The following is a 17,579-nucleotide window of genomic DNA, read 5'->3' on the forward strand; positions in this document are numbered from 1 at the left end:
TCACTGATCTCAATTCAGTGAACTGAAATGAATTCATCAGTGAACTAAAATAGTTCATACGCTCTTTCCAGTGAATAGTTCTATTGAACTAGATCATTTGTGAACCGAACAACTTAACTACACATTAGTTCAATACATACAAATAACATATCCTTGATTTTTCAGCAGCATTGTTATATCTTTATAGGAAGTGATTTTTTGACTAGCTCTGAATCCATTCTAAGACCTAATATGTTTTTAATATTACGGTGCACCCTGTTTTCTTATGAATTTGTAATAGTAGTTTTTTTTTCTTGTCTATTTTTTCTTGCTTCCGTTTTTTCCTCTTCATCATTCGCTTATATTTTTAGAACAAAAAAACACTTGTAGTATTTTTGTTATTTTCCATTTGTTTTGTTTCATTTCGTTCATAGAATACACTAAACGTCCCTGTCGAATTAAGTAGCGTAAATTAATGTTTGCTTCTATTAGGAAGCATTTTGGTGTGTACTGTTTTTTTAGTTTGCATATTTTTGCTAAGTACATATACGCATACCTACATATATGTATGTATGTATGTATCTGCGTCATGCGCTAAGTGTAATAGTTATCATTTACTTTTTTTTCTAGCGTTTACGTTTTGTTAAAGAACAATTAAAAAATATTTAGATGTCTACGACAATTTGTGTCACTTGTTTGTCTGTTCGTTCTTGTTTTTTTTTTGTGTTTTGTTTTAGCGTGTATTTTTCATTCACTTCATTTGTTCGTTTGTTTTGAATTTTTGCGGTTTTATTTTTCTTAGGTTTGTATTGTATTCTTCAATTGTCAACCGCACCACAAAAATTAGGTTAGGTCAGTGTCGCCAGTCATCAGCCAGTCTATGGAATAATGGTAATAAGATTTTGAAAATACAATAAATGAAAATATTTTTAATGAAATACTCGTATATATGTGTGCTTGTGTAAATGTACATGCGTTTGACAAGTAATTGTTTATTTAATTATTTCCGCATTTACAAAATTCCTCACGGAGGAATAATAACAAAAAAAAAAAAAAAAAAAAAAAAAAAAAACGGATAGAAAATTAGCAGATGTTAAAAATTGTTATAGAAAATTTATTTTAGGACTGAAACAAGAACTTTTTGCTTCCTTATTCATGGAACAATTATACTCAGCAAAAATTCGGACCCGTTAGTCATTATTAGACATCGGATTTTAGCATGTTTTTTATTTCTTATCCGATTGGACTCAAATTTTGGATCTAGGCGTTTTGATGGTCAATTATTCGATATTTGGGGTCATATCAAAAATATGCAAAAAATATGCAAAAAATATGCAAAATATATGCAAAAAATATGCAAAATATATGCAAAAAATATGCAAAATATGCAAAAAATATGCTAAATATGCAAGTGTTTTTTTGACAAAAATCTTCAATTAATTTTGGAACATCATCAAAAAATCATTCTAAATTAAGTTTTTTGCCGTTTAACATAGTTTTTTGCAGATTAATATGTTATTTAGACTCTCCAGATATTCCGAAACAGTAATAAATCTAGACTAACAAGACTTAAATCAGTTTTCACAAGGTGAGAAAATGTCAAATAACCCAGCATTCCTATTACAACATAATTTGCTTCCTATACAAATGTAGATAGATAATGGAAAAATTTCAAAATGTCAAATCAACGTGTCCAAATATGGTGATAGTTTCTAATCGGCCAAAATTGTTTAGCAGAAAAACAAAGGAGCTAGAGTTAGTCATCGCTATTTTTGTTTAGATAAAAACGCAATTTTTTCTAGTTTTTGGAAAAAGGGTTCGTTTTTTAGCGCAAAATGGGAAAAAGTACTAGAGCACCATTTACGATTCCAGGTTCTGGAATATAACTATACTTAGAAGTATACGTTTTGAATATCCACATATTGGATTTGAATATATTTTATAGTGTTTAGTCCTTTATTCAGTATATACAGACATAAATTGACAATTTTTGTTCTTTTTGGTCAAAAAGCTTCTTTGGAAAAATGCTCTAACTGCCGCTTTAATATTGATGACATGGTTTTAGTTTAATGCACTAAAAATACATAATTTTATAATATCGATCTATATTGTACGCATACAACCGCTTAATGCAGAATTGGAAAATGTTCACTCCTCGGCGAAAAGTAATGCATTATTGTTATACCCATCCACGATGAATAATAAGCAGAATGAAGAACTCCCAATGATTAGTGCAAAATAACATCACTTAGAAAAACCACAAAATAGAGTGGTAGTGGTAAAATAAGTCAAAAACCTTGGAAATGTCTTTAAAATGGCAAAACCACTCAGATATTTCTGCTAGAAAAGTATTTGGAATGCTAAAAAAATATAGTTCATTCATTCCTGCTACAGGAAAACAATTTAGATAATACAGTCGAAAAGTCATAACTTCCACGAGTGATTTAATCATATAAAATAATTTATTTTCCTTACAATTGGTTAATCCGAACAATTTGATAATTCGGACACCACCGAAACCTGTGGTGTAGGGATTATCGCGAATGAACTGTATATATGGGAGCAATATCCAAATCTGAATCGATTCTTACCAAAGTAGGGATCGCACTAGGGTCAAAAAACCCAGAATTTTTATGCGAATTGGTCTATATTGGTGTGTTTTCAAAAAGACATGGCGAGATGGATAAGTGCGAATCTATGCAGATCATCAAAAGGAACTGTGGGTCTATTTCGTTTCATTTTGCATGTTGCAAACTCATTCACTAAGACATAATACCCTTAGGGTATTAAAATATAGTTATCAGTGCAATCATGAATAAAAATACCGTGCAGAATTTGTTTCCTTTCCCCAATTTCACAATTTTTTATTTCCGTATTTATGCCCAAAAAGGGAATATTTTTGTCGATTCGACTAGAATACGCCATAATGAAGCGAATCTAGTAGTTTTCAACTTTTAACAAATATTGATTTTAAAAGAATTTCACTTTTGAAAATTATTTTCCGTGTAGAAAATTCAGAGGGAAATATTCATAATGGCACCGTATGTATTTTTATATGTTTTTAACCCAGATATGCCCAGCGTCATATATATAGGACACACATAATCCTTGAAAATTTGATATGTTATGTTTATCAAAGTACCGTTTATGTTGGTGACATACTCAGTACACATCTGTAGCCCTTGGCATATTATGTGATTCCATTATTTTGAGCTACTATTTTTGAGTTTTGAGGTCTAGTTCATCGAAGTTGCCACCGATCGCTTAGTTTTTACAATGATTTGCGTTATGACCGATTAATTATTGGGTAATTTTATAACGAAAACATACACGATGTGGAGCCTACTACGAAAAAACGTTAACTAGATGCCGAAAAGGTGTCTTTGGACTATATGTCAAATGTTTTGTGTCCCATAACTCCCAGTTATATGATAAAACCCTGTGTCCAAAAGTGGTCTCAAAAACCACTTTTTTCAAAAAATTTTTAAAAAACATATAAACATACTGTTATTATTTCACATTTGCTTCTAAAATAATATAAAAATACTTTTAAAATGATCACGATCAAGCAATGGGCATATCTGGGTTAATAAAATATAAAAGATTTTATATAATATTCAATATTTTCTAAGTCTTAATTTCTAGCTCATTTGTTATTCTGTCAGACAATTTTGGCAGAGCAGAAACTATCAACATATTTGGATACGTACATTTTGACATTTCTGATTGAGTTTTTGAACAAATTTGTATTAGAAAGCAACTTATGTTGTAATAACAAGGCTGGGTTATAGGAAATTTTCTAAGTCTTTTAGTCCAGATTTATTGCTGTGGCGGAATAACAATTAATAACATGATAATCTGCTAAGAAATCGACGTTTAACGGCAATAAACTTAATTTAGAACACTTTTTGATGAGTTTCCAAATTGAATTTGATGATTTTTGTCAAAAAAAAAAAAAAAAATACTTGCATATTTTGCATATTTTTTGCATATTTTGCATATTTTTTGCATATTTTGCATATTTTTTGCATATTTTTTGCATATTTTGTGCATATGCAAAATATGCAAATATGCAAAAAATAAAAAATATGAGCCTGTCATTGCATTCAGTTTTCTTCAAAACGAATTTTGGTCCAATCAGAATTTTCGTATCTTTATTAATAAAAAATATGCAAATATGCAAAATCCGATGTCTAGTCATTATGTAAACCATTACAAATAACTACTTATATTACTTCTTACTAAGTTATGAGTACGGTGGCACAGAGCGTGAGTGTGTTGGACTACAAATCCAAGAGTTGTGTGTTCAACGCTCACCGGCAGCCGGGTACTCTTTGTTAAAAAAAAAAAAAAAAAAAAAAAAAAAGAACAGTTGGTGATACACATGTAAGCGTTTAAACAACTTTTAATGTTTGTAGTGTGTTCGGCTACAAATCAGAAGTTCGCATTACCAAATCGAGCAGAGAGCGAAATAAAAAAATATGAAGTATGTTGAAATTGAAAACAAAAAAAAAATCCATCTCAACTGTTCTAAAAATATAATTTTTAGCTTATTTTACATCTTCTGATCATAGAATAACTAGTAAACGGTGCGACATTCCCTTGTTGAAATAATGGGTTAGTAGGGGGTTTTGTAAGTAGTAACGACTACCATTAAGTTCTATTATAACCCAATATTTAGGGAGGATTTTTTTGCTGGGTACGGTAGCCGAATCAGTTCTGCCGATGATACCACGAGCTGCCAAAATTGATTTAATTTTCTAAAATAATAAATCCACATTTGAAAATTGTGAAGAATTTATTGAATTATACGCTTATTAACAGTTTTCGAATTTAATTGTATGAAAAATATTTGTTTGACATTTCGAAGTAATGAATTACTGATGCATCTACCTAGTGAATCAGAGCTTCGATTTACTCGCGAGTGAAAATTTAGAGGGAGGGTGTATGTTTTTTTGGTTGGGGTGGGGCAAGTTTTTGTGAGGGTGGGGTAAGTTTTTGTTTGAGTTAAGGAAGGGGGCAATTTGCTCCACTCAACTTGCTCGAATTCAAGAAGAGTTTCACTCGCGAGTGGGATTCGAGCGATTTAGAGCGAGTATTCGGAGCTCTGTAGTGAATATGCCATACACCTCCGTTTTTTTTTTCTTATGTACTGGGTCCTTTTCCAAGAAACAACATATCAACTTTTCATTTTGCACTTACAATATTTTTAACAATTCGCAAATTTTTCCGTTCGACAGAACCCTTATTTTTGATAAGTTGCTAATGATAGGTTGAGTTTGCTAAGTTTTCAAAAAATTGTTGCTCTCTTTTTATTTCCGTTCCACAAACATCCTCTTCTGCTAACTTCCACCCTCAGAACCATCGCCATCAGAACTTCCACCCTGCGAACCACACCCCTCTGAACTTCCACCCTGCGAACAACCCCATTCCGAACTTCCAACCTCCGACCAACACTCTCCGAACCACACCACAAATCACTTACTAAACTCTATTTCAGAGCTATTTTATTTTATTTTTACTTTATATTTATTTTATTTTTATTTAATTATACCCTCAGCATTTATGCTAACGAGGGTATATACACTTTCATACGGGCAAAATGTGCCTTATCGAAATAATGGTTTTAGACCCCAAGTATGTTTGGACGAAATGTGTTTCAGACAATTTGGATTCGATTGAGCAATGTCCGTCCGTCTGTCTGGCTGGCTGGAGCGCACGATAACTCTCGAACGGATGAACCGATTTGGTTCAAATTTTGGCTTTCGTAATATTTTGCCCAAACTTAGTTTAAGTTCGAAAATGGGCTATATCGGTCCACTCCTTCCGGTACCTCCCACACAAAAGTTCGAAAATGTTCGGGAAATTTGTGCTCACGATAACTCTTGAAGGGAGTAACCGGTTTGGTCCATACATTGCACATCCTGAAATGTGTACCATACTTAGATAAGGTTTCAATATGGACTCAATCGGTCCACTCCTTCGGGTACCTCCCACACAAAATTTCGGAAAAGTTCAGTTTAGGGCCATCTCTCAAATCGCTTTGATTTTTGTTTTAGCAACTTGTATTCACTTTCCCCCATACGCAGGTACAAGTTTCATTAGGGGCAAGACCATACTTCCAGAGAAAATAGCATGAAAGTTGCAAAAAAAAAAAAACGCGCAAGATAACTCTAGAACGGATCTGCCGATTCGGTCCAATATTTTGCCTTAGTAATATTTTGTCCAAACATAGTTTAAGTTCGAAGATAAGCCATATCGGTCCACTCCTTCAGGTACCTCCCCCACAAAAGTTCAAAAATGTTTGGAAAAATTGTTCGTATGGTAACTCTTGAAGGGAGTGGCCGAATTGGTCCATACTTTACACATCCTAATATATCTACCAGATATAGATCAGGTTCAAATATGGACTATATTTGTCCACTCCATCCGGTACCTCCCATACTAACTTTCGGATAAGTTCACTAATCAACATTTTTGTCGGTTCAAACGCCCAAAATTTTTAAAACCCCGTAAATACATTTTTTTGGGAAATTTTTTTTAAATATACACAGGCTGAGGGTATATCTCTGTCGGCAAAGCCGACTGATACTTTTTTACTTGTTTTTATTTTATTTTTATTTAATTTTTATTTTATTTTTATTTTATTTTGTTGCATTTTATTTTTATTTTATTTTATTCTATTTTATTTTTATTTTTATTTTTATTTTTATTTTATTTTATAACAATCTGGTGCCGATTGTATACGAAAACACAAGCCAGGATTGGTGTTGACTGCCGGAGGAGCACTTTGTCTCATTGTGATCTTATCTGATAGTTACATAACGTGATAGAATGGAGATCACCCCTTGTGATCTTATCTGATGGTTATGTAACGCGTTAGATTGTAGATCACAAACTGAGCGATTTTATTGAATTTTGTTCTAGCTTAAGTACTAATCGTGAGAAGAAATAGTAGGGCGTAAATATATTAGTAATAGTTTACAGTTGCATAAAATGGTATATCGAAAGTAGTAATTAATGAGTTGTTTTACAAGAGTAGTAGAATAAATTATTTACATAGTTGCATTCTGTCAGTTAACTTTAAAATACAATGAATCAATCACAATGGGAAATTGGAATATTTACAAAATCACAATGACAAAGGTACAAAATTATGATAATTGTTACTATTGAATTGTAGAGGGCACGAAAGTGTAATTATTGAAATATGGATTGCTTCAATTTTATTTTATTTTATTTTATTTTGTTTTATTTTATTTTATTTTATTTTATTTTATTTTATTTTATTTTATTTTATTTTATTTTATTTTATTTTATTTTATTTTATTTTATTTTATTTTATTGTATTTTATTGTATTTTATTGTATTTTATTTTATTTCATTTTATTTTATTTTATTTTATTTTATTTTATTTTATTTTATTTTATTTTATTTTATTTTATTTTATTTTATTTTATTTTATTTTACTTTATTATATTTTATTTTCATTTTATTTTATTTTTTATTTTATTTTATTTTATATTATTTTATTTTATTTTATATTATTTTTATTTTACTTTTATTTTATTATTATTTTATTTTATTTTTATTTTATTTTATTTTATTTTATTTTATTTTATTTTATTTTATTTTATTTTATTTTATTTTATTTTGTTTTATTTTATTTTATTTTATTTTATTTTATTTTATTTTTATTTTATTTTATTTTATTTTATTTAATTTTTATTTTATATTCATTTTATTTTTATTCTATTTTATATTTTATTTTTTTATTTTATTTTATTTATATTTTATTTTTATTTTTATTTTATTTTTATTGTATTTTTATTTTATTTTATTTTTATTTTATTTTTATTTTATATTTATTTTTATTTTATTTTATTTTATTTTATTTTTGTTTTATTTTATTTTATATTATTTTATTTTTATTTTGTTTTATTTCATTTTATTTTATTTTATTTTATTTTATTTTATTTTATTTTATTTTATTTTATTTTATTTTATTTTATTTTATTTTATTTTATTTTATTTTATTTTATTTTATTTTATTTTTATTTTACTTTATTTTATTTTATTTTTCTTTTATGTATATTATATTTTATTTTTCTTTTATTTTTATTTTATATTATAATGCAAAGATGGTAAAATGTTCTGTTTAACAAATAGCATCCACACTTTGCAAGAGATCGGAGAGACTTAGCAAGATGGCGGAAAAATTAAGCAAGAGAGCACAAACACTTTGCGAAAGAGAACAGTGATAGTCAAATTTGCTAAATACAAAGAGAAACTGAAAAGTAATTTTATGAAACAAAAAATATATCACTTTTCAAAATATTTTATTTTTTTTTATTTTAATGCAAAGTGTGGATGCAAAGTGAAAAGCGATAAGTTGTTTCATGGAATAGGGCCCTGGGTTTCCTACTATTAAAAAGGAATTTAAATGCTTTGCCTTGTCCCTCTAACATTTTTGAAATTTTATAGAATTTTTTTTTTTCAATATTTTTACAAAAGTTGTAGCAAAGACCCCTTTGTTGTAAATAAATAAAACCTACAAAAAACTGCCACTTAATATTATTTAGAATGTCAATCAATATCACGATTAGACACAATCGTTGTTTGTTCATATTTCAATGTTAGGCGGATTTGTTTGCTATATATTTTTATTTTATTTTAAATGCTGATCTATGATGTTGTGCATCAGACAGAAGAACATTTAGCATTTATCAGATAATTAATAAACAATTCACATTTCCTTTGTATTACTTTGTCGATTTGTTTAAATGTATGTTCTCCCCATATACTCGTATATGTTTAGATGTTTTGTTATTATGCCCGTTTAATTTATTCGGAAGAAATTTTACTCTGATGAGTAGCTCTGAACAATACATATGTATTTACCTATTATATACAATAAAATGTTAATGTTTAACATTTGCTATTTTAGGTCATTGAGCTGTCAATAAATTGTATAAACAAATACGATTAATTATAATGCGGTTAGTAGGAGTATTTAATGGCATAAATTGTTACAGTGAACGAAATAGAATTATTGGAATAAATGGAGGAAAAGCGATTTCAACTTAAGAGTGTCTATACAGAATCTCCTACGGACCTCAGACATTCCATTACAAGAGAAAAGGTAGCCAAAATAATTTTCCTTAAAAAATTATTTTCTGTTGCACGAATGAATTAATGGCGTATGAACCATATGTACATACATGTTGAGTCTATCAGCAAGGAGAAGCTTCTGACAGTTTTGGATACTCTTCCATTCCCTTGGCAAACCACACTAGCGCCGCATAGCTTTTTTTCAGGCAGATATGAGGCGCGCAGCGCCAAAACGGCCTAACCCATATAGCTCATTTACTCAAAGAGTGACACATCTCAAAAAATCGAGTTTCGAGAAAAACGCGTTTTAAGTTGGCGATTGAAATTTGACTTCCCAACTCAAAAATATTATTACACAAAAACTAAAATAACTACTTGGACCTATTTTGTAAACAGTTAGTCTGTGCATTATCAAGCATGAATTGAAGTGTTTTAGCGCTGCATAAACTCAAAAAACTATTGTGCTGAATTCTGCGAAACTCGTAGTAAATGAACTGCAAATCGTCGAGTTTTAGAGATATCAGCATGAAAATTTGATACAAGATAATGTAGAAGTCGTAGAAAAAATGGAAATTGCTAAATCAGAAAACGCAATTTTTGAGTTATGCCACTCTTTGAGTAAATGAGCGATATGTCCAAATTCAAATAAAACAATTAAAAAAGAGTTACGTTCGGGCGGGCCGAACTTTTTATACCCTCCACCATAAAATATTCTGAAGTAAAACGGAATAATTATTTGTTTTCCTGTCCACAATTTTAGGCGGAGATATTTTGTGACCACTGATAACTAAATAAGGTAAAAAAAATCATAAAAAATGTATTCAATCGGTCGGAAAACTTATATGGGGCTAAATTAAAGTGTTGACCTATGTTTTTGGTGGAGAAGTTTTGTGACCACTGGGAAACTCAAATGTCGAAGTGCAGATACTTGGGTCAAAAATTTTAGCTAAGATCCAAAAAACTGAAAATCGGAAGATACCGTTATATGGGGGCTCTACCACCACATGGACTTATTGGACAGTTTTTCGAATTACAGATAGTTCGGTCAAAAATACCGAAAATGGGGAGGCACCGTCATATGGGGGCTATACCAAAACATGGACCTACGTTGACAATTTAAAAAGGGGGGTGGCTATACAAAAACATGGACCTATGCTGACAGTTTTTGGTGGAGATGTTGTGTGACCACTGGGAACCTCAAATGTCGACTTACAAATAGTTCGGTCGAAATTTGTAGCTAAAATCTTCAAAATACCGAAAATCGGGAGGTACCGTTATTTGGGGGCTATACCAAAACATGGACCTATGTTGATGGTTTTTAGTATTTTGTGACCACTGGGAAACTCAAATTTTCAATTGCAGGTAGTTCGGTGAAAAATTTTAGCAAAAATCCTCAAAATACCAGAAATCGGGATGGCCGTATGTTGACAGTTTAAGATGGGGATGTGTTGTGATCACTAGGAACATCAACTGTCAAATTAAAGGTAGTTCGGTGAAAAATTGTAGCTAAAATCCCAAAAATACAGATAATAGGGAGGTACTTTTATAGGGGGGCTATACCAAAACACGCACGATAACTCTCGAACGGATTAACCGATTCGATCCAAAATTTGGCTTTCGTAATATTTTGCCCAAACTTAGTTTAAGTTGGAAGATGGGTTATATCGGTCCAATCCTTCCGGTACCTTCCCACAAAAGTTCGAAAATGTTCGGAAAATTTGTACGTACGATAACTCTTGAAGGGAGTAACCGATTTGGTTAATACTTTGCAAATCGTGAAATTTCTACCAGACTTCCAATATGGACTCAATCGGGCCACTCCTTCAGGTACCTCCCATACAAAATTTCGGATAAGTTCAGTTTAGGACCTGCTCTCGAATCGCTTTGATTTTTGTTGCAACAACTTGTACTCACTTCCCCCCATACGACGGTACAAGTTTCATCAAGGGCAAGTCCATACTTCCTGAGAAAAGACCGGAAAGGTGCAAAAAGCCCCTATGACACCTTGTGTAGTGGTTGGAGCGCAAGATAACTCTCGAACGGATCTGTCGATTCGGTTAAAAATTTGGCCTTTGTATTATTTTATCAAAACATAGTTTAAATTCGAAGATGGGCTATATCGGTCCACTCCTTCAGGTACCTCCCCAAAAAACTTCAAAAATGTTCGGAAAAATTTTGCGCACGATAACTCTTGAAGCGAGTGACCGATGTAATCTATACTTTGCACATCCTAATATATCTACCAGATATAGATCACGTTCGAATATGGACTATATTTGTCTACTCCTTCTGGTACCTCTCACACAAAATTTCGGATAAGTTCACTTTAAGACCTGCTCTCGAATCACTTTGATTTTTGTTGAAGCGATTTGCATTCGCTACCTCCATTACGACGGTAAAAGTTTTTCAGGGGCAAGTCTATATTTCTTGGGAAAAAGCCCTAAGGATGTAAAAAACCCCTATGCCACCATATGTGGCGGTCGGAGAGCACGATAACTCTCGAACTGTTCAACCAATTTGGTCCAACATTTGGTCTTCGTCATATTATATCCAAACTTAGTTTCATGGGCAATACCGGTCCACAAATTTCGGTACTTCTCCCCAATGTTTAAAAAATGTCACTAAAATGCTAGGACGATATCACTTGAATGGGGCAACCAATTTGATCCAAACTTTGGATGTCCTAATATTTTATCAAAATTTAGTTTAACTCCTAAAATATCCCATATCGGTCCTCCTTAAGGGTACCTCCCACACAAAAGTACAACATTTGTGCATTAGTGCAGTTAATTCCTAATCCACGTTTTTGTCGGCAAGTTCAAATGTCTAAAAAGGGCCACAAAATTCTGAAGAGACCTTAAATACATTCGATCTGTCCGTAGGTGGAAGTTTCGCTTCACATTGGTTGAGGGTATATATCTGTCGGCAAAGCCGACTGACACTTTTTTACTTGCTTCCTCTAAAATATATATCAGACACCCAGAGACAATTGCCAAAACTATAAAATGTATAAATTTTGCTGCTAATTCCATCAATTGTACGGTAATACACATATTACCTTGGGTGTATGTAAACTTTTGTCCCCATCATTTTTTGGTTTTTGTAAAATTTACCGTTATTTATATTATGGAATATACTTTTGTTGTATTAAATATTGTGTATTAGCGAGAAGAAATAAAACTGTATACTTGGAACTTTATAAAAATCATTACTTACCCTAAAACCCGAGATTTTTGGGGTGTATGTAAACTTTTGTCCCTGACTGAAGGTACACAGACAAATAGTCTGTCTTTTTTGGAACGTTCTACTATTAGTTTCGTTATGCCAATCTGACTAGGCGATAAGATGTTGATTCATATTAATCTTATATACCAAGATCTATCCTTTCCCCTTCTGAGATGATCGTGGGAAATATATGTATATTCTATTCAAATTAATTACGACTTCGCTCTAAGTAAAACTACTAGAACGCGTAACTCGTTATGCCTACTTTATAAACGGATTTCTTGTGATAAGAATTTCACATTATTAACATTCGAAAATTAGAATCTAGAAATTAGTTGCCGACCTTGATCCTCCTCCACGTGTTGTTAAAAAATGCGATTGTGTAAATGCACTGGTGGTTCGGTTCGGTTGCTGCTGCTGCAGTCACCTTATCTGCTTGCAGTTCTAGTAAAATATTTATTTTATTTATTATTCAAGTACCTGAGCTACAGCTATTATATTTGCTCAAATGTTTAACATTTGTTTTATATAATGTGGTGGTTCTTCTTTGTTGTTGTTGCTGGCGTGTTAACATTGGCAGTTTACAAGTAACAGCAACAACAGCAATTTGTTATAGTCTCATTTGTTAAATATTACTCTAATATTTATTTAATAATTTATTTCTATTTGTTTGTTTGCTCTTCTTTTACAGCAGTGTGCGAATTGAATTGACAGAACAACCCTCCAGCGGAGTTTTTCTTTCCTTATCTACAATTCTAACCTCAATTTCTTGGCCTCTTGTACTGCTTGGTTAACGCCACCTCTGACGCCGGTATCGTCATTCATACAAAAACAACATTTAAGTTAAGAACACACTCACACACATACACAGCACAAAACTGCAACTATTAAACGATCCATACGCCAATATAATGGACGGCTTTGCCCATGAATGGACAACGCCACCACGCACCGATACAAGTGGCCTGCATATGGATTTGGTGGCGGAATTGCATGAAAGTGGGTTTGAGCCACAGACAAGAGCGCGTTCGAATACATGGCCCTGCCCTAGACCAGAAAATTTTGTAGAACCCCCCGATGAGCTGGAGAGTACAAAGGCCAGTAATCAACAATTGGCTGGAGGAGGTAAGTAAATTGTTGGAAGTTATATGATAAAATTTGAGATTGAAAAGAATTGAATTAAAGGAATCTTAACAGAAAAAAGCCTAAGTTAGATTTGCAAGTCTTTTAGACTCGGCTTGGCAGAAGACAGTCAGGCAGGATCGTATGTTCACCTATGATTCGCAGTATTTTAGTTGTGATCCTTGGACAGCATGTTGTTCCTTCCTCAGCATTCAGCTAATACATTTGTAAGACATACATAAAAAAACATTGTTCCACAACATCCCATACGGGACAAGGGAGACTTCTCTCATATCAATGAGTGCACCCCGATTCATAATTAGCTCAATGATATGGGACCTACTGTTTATCGCCGAGTCCGAACGGCGTGTCTTAAGACACCACTTGTGGATAAGTTTTTCAAGGCTGAAATACTTAGGAAATGTCGCCAACATTACTGAGGGGTATTTTGCCACCGTTGAAAAATGTTTGATGTTGCCTGGCCGAGGAATCGAACCCCCAACCTTCTGCGTGCAAGGCGGGCGTGCATACCATTGCACCACGGTGGCACGGTAAGACATACATAGGTCTGATTTTACAGCGACCCGTGATAATACTCACTGCTAATTTTATGACGGAAGTCTTCATGGAAAGTTGTGAGGTTATTCTTCGTTTGGAGATGATGTACCAGATTGCCTTGGAGCTACGTTGGTTGGCCAAATCTGGCTAGACTTTTTCTGAATAGAATACGTTTGCTCCAGGGCTAGCAATTGTCTGCTTTGATCGCCCAGACTATCCTTCGGGGAGAGTATTGAGGTCCACGATGGCCCAGTCCTCCTTTAACATGTCACAAACTTGACATCTACGTCTTTACTACAGATATTCATTGGAATTGTCTTATCTAAACATTCCTACAAAGTTCCAATTCAACTCCCACAAACCATAATTTTGATTTAAATTTGCGAAGCTTTATGGAAATTACTTTCTATAGATCGTAGCCCCTCACTGTGAAAGGGTGAGGGCACCGACGGACTCAGAAGACTTTTGAACGCGACTTCAGAAGGCAAAACCAAGTTATACCCTCTTACCTAACACGCTCCCGATAAGAAAAGCTAATTATTTTTGGCTTTGACAATTGAAATTAAGAAATATCGTCCTCCTTCTTTGTTTCTAATCATTCCCCATTTCATTTTCCCCTCCTTGCAGACTCACAACAAACTAATGTTCCTAGTGTGAATGCCGCCAAAAAGAATTCATCACGTCGTAATGCTTGGGGTAATCTCTCATATGCTGATCTTATAACACATGCCATTGGTTCGGCAAGTGAAAAACGTCTGACGCTAAGTCAAATTTATGAATGGATGGTGCACAATGTTCCATATTTTAAGGATAAAGGCGATTCGACTAGTAGTGCGGGCTGGAAGGTAAGTCGAAGTTATTTATATCAATGCAAATAATAATAAAAAAACAAGATCAAAAAAGTGAAAGTAATTTAATTTAATTTAATAAAACTTTATTTTTAAAAATTTTATTTAAATCACATACAATAAATTTGAAATTTTGATTACCCGCGGGGCATGTGCCGAAAAAAATTACAAAACAAATTGTCAAATGCTGACTTTCTGGTGTCAATAATCGCAAAGGCTTACGCCATTCGCTTAATCTATAAAACCGGAATAATGACGATATTCCATTCCAAATGTTTTATTTATTACGTCTCCGCAGCAGCAACAACAACAAGACAATGTGAGACTTTAAAAATGACCCTGAACTTGAATTTGTTTTAGATTCTTTTTGTAAATATTTCGTTATTTTCGTTTGTTTACTTCCCACAGCGTCAGCAACAAACGTGATGACAAACACCGCCAAACAAGAAAAAAAGAACGAAAATGACAATTTTATGAGCAAAGAAGAAAGAATAAGTGAAAGAAAAAATGCTAAAAATTAAACAACATAATCATGTAAAAAAAAGAAAACACCTACCGCCATTGATGGTTGGATTCGTGGGGGGATAGAGGTTGCACCGGTTAGAATACCATAACCGATTTGAAAACAAAAATACAAAAGCAGTAACAACAAACGAATAACGGCTATAAATGAATGTAAACAAACAAAACATTGAAAAACAAAAGCAAACCCCTCCAACCGAGCAATAAAAACAACATCGACAAACTAAAGCAAACATTCAAATGTAGATCATTGTCGTCACAATGATCATCATCACCACCGCTGTTATTATGATCATCGTACTATGTTTGCCAATGACCGAATTGTATACATTTTTTTAAATCAGACTATGTTTGATATGATCGCAGCGTACAGTATTTGGCCATTATATTAGAACGGCAGATAACTTTTTTCTGATTTCTCTTATAGAAAATTTTATAGGGATGAGGTTTTCTTACACACATTTTTTCCAAATAATGTTATCTTATAGAAAACTTTACCCGGATAAGGTTTGCAATAAAAAAACCTTATTCCGAAAAATTTTATGCGGATAATGTTTTCGTATAGATAAGGTTTACGTATAGAAAATGTTATCCGGATAAGGTTTTCGTATAGAAAATGTTATCCGGATAAGGTTTTCGTATAGAAAATGTTATCCGGATAAGGTTTTCGTATAGAAAATGTTATCCGGATAAGGTTTTCGTATAGAAAATGTTATCCGGATAAGGTTTTCGTATAGAAAATGTTATCCGGATAAGGATTTCGTATAGAAAATGTTATCCGGATAAGGTTTTCGTATAGAAAATGTTATCCGGATAAGGTTTTCGTATAGAAAATGTTTTCCGGATATGGTTTTTCGTATAGAAAATGTTATCCGGATAAAGTTTTCGTATAGAAAATGTTATCCGGATAAGGTTTTCGTATAGAAAATGTTATCCGGATAAGGTCTTCGTATAGAAAATATTATCCGGATAAGGTCTTCGTATAGAAAATGTTATCCGGATAAGGTTTTTTGGTATAGAAAATGTTATCCGGATAAGGTTTTCGTATAGAAAGTGTTATTCGAAAAAGGTTTTCGCATAGAAAATGTTATCCGGAGAAGGTTTTCGTATAGAAAATGTTATCTGGATAAGGTTTTTGCATAGAAAATGTTATCCGGAGAAGGTTGTCGTATAGAAAATGTTATCTGGATAAGGTTTTTGCATAGAAAATGTTATCCGGATAAGGTTTTCGTATAGAAAATGTTGTCCGGATAAGGTTTTCGTATAGAAAATGTTGTCCGGATAAGGTTTTCGTATAGAAAATGTTGTCCGGATAAGGTTTTCGTATAGAAATTGTTATCCAGATAAGGTTTTCGTATAGAAAATGTTATCCGGATAAGGTTTTCGTATAGAAAATGTTATACGGATAAGGTTTTCGTATAGAAAATTTTATCCGGATAAGGTTTTCGTATCGAAAATGTTATCCGGATAAGGTTTTTGTATCGAAAATGTTATCCGGATAAGGTTTTCGTATAGAAAATGTTATCCGGATAAGGTTTTCGTATAGGAAGTGGTTTCCGTATAGAAAATGTTATCCGGATTAGGTTTCCAATGATGATATAGCCCACAATTATCACTGTATTGTATATCAATATGTCTAAGCTGCTATTTTAGACATTTTGAATAACTTTGTCTGATTTCCCAATCGATTTGTCTGGAATTTCGATCTGGTGACATGTCAAGTTATGGAGAATTACTGTATTCCAAAATGTGGAGTTGATCGCGCTCCCACTTATTGAAGCCAGTGTTTTAGCGTTCTTTTAGTCACACTTACTAAAATTCAATTATTATCTGAATAAATATTTTTGAAAATTTTGGAATGACCGCGATATTTCACTTCCGCGACGACCATTCAGGGTCAAGACAGTAATTACCATAGTATTGCAAACAAATTTTAAACAAACCTAGCCTCCACATTTCACTAAATTCGGTCCAGCCGTTTCGTAGGAGTTCAATTCCGAACACTGTGATAGGAGAATTTTATATATAGAAGATTTTCAAAACAAAAAATGATTTTTCTTTCGGCTAAAGTTATCTTTTAGAAAATTAACAATTGTCCATTAGATATGTTTTATCGATTAGTTTTTTTAATAGTCTGCCGTTCTCTCAATATGACGGTATTTTATTGTGTATTATATTACCAATTATTTCTGCTAAACACTGTTGTCAACCCTA

The 17,579-nt window shown here is 32.4% G+C and overlaps 1 protein-coding gene across 36 annotated transcripts in view; it reads left to right on the plus strand.

Annotated features, from left to right (window-relative positions):
• Positions 1–17,579, plus strand: part of foxo (forkhead box, sub-group O) — a 172,039-nt gene that overhangs the window by 50,176 nt on the left and 104,284 nt on the right. For all 36 annotated transcript variants that reach the window (XM_073959839.1, XM_073959865.1, XM_073959853.1 and 33 more), the window contains exons 3-4: positions 13,007–13,440; positions 14,623–14,840. In XM_073959839.1, the coding sequence (XP_073815940.1) occupies positions 13,227–13,440; positions 14,623–14,840 (432 nt within the window). In that variant the 5' untranslated portion in view covers positions 13,007–13,226. The remainder of the gene's footprint in view (positions 1–13,006; positions 13,441–14,622; positions 14,841–17,579) is intronic.

Source organism: Musca autumnalis, unplaced genomic scaffold, assembly GCF_047663935.1.
Source record: "Musca autumnalis isolate F117 unplaced genomic scaffold, ASM4766393v1 scaffold_1, whole genome shotgun sequence".
Taxonomy (NCBI): Eukaryota; Metazoa; Arthropoda; class Insecta; order Diptera; family Muscidae; genus Musca; species Musca autumnalis.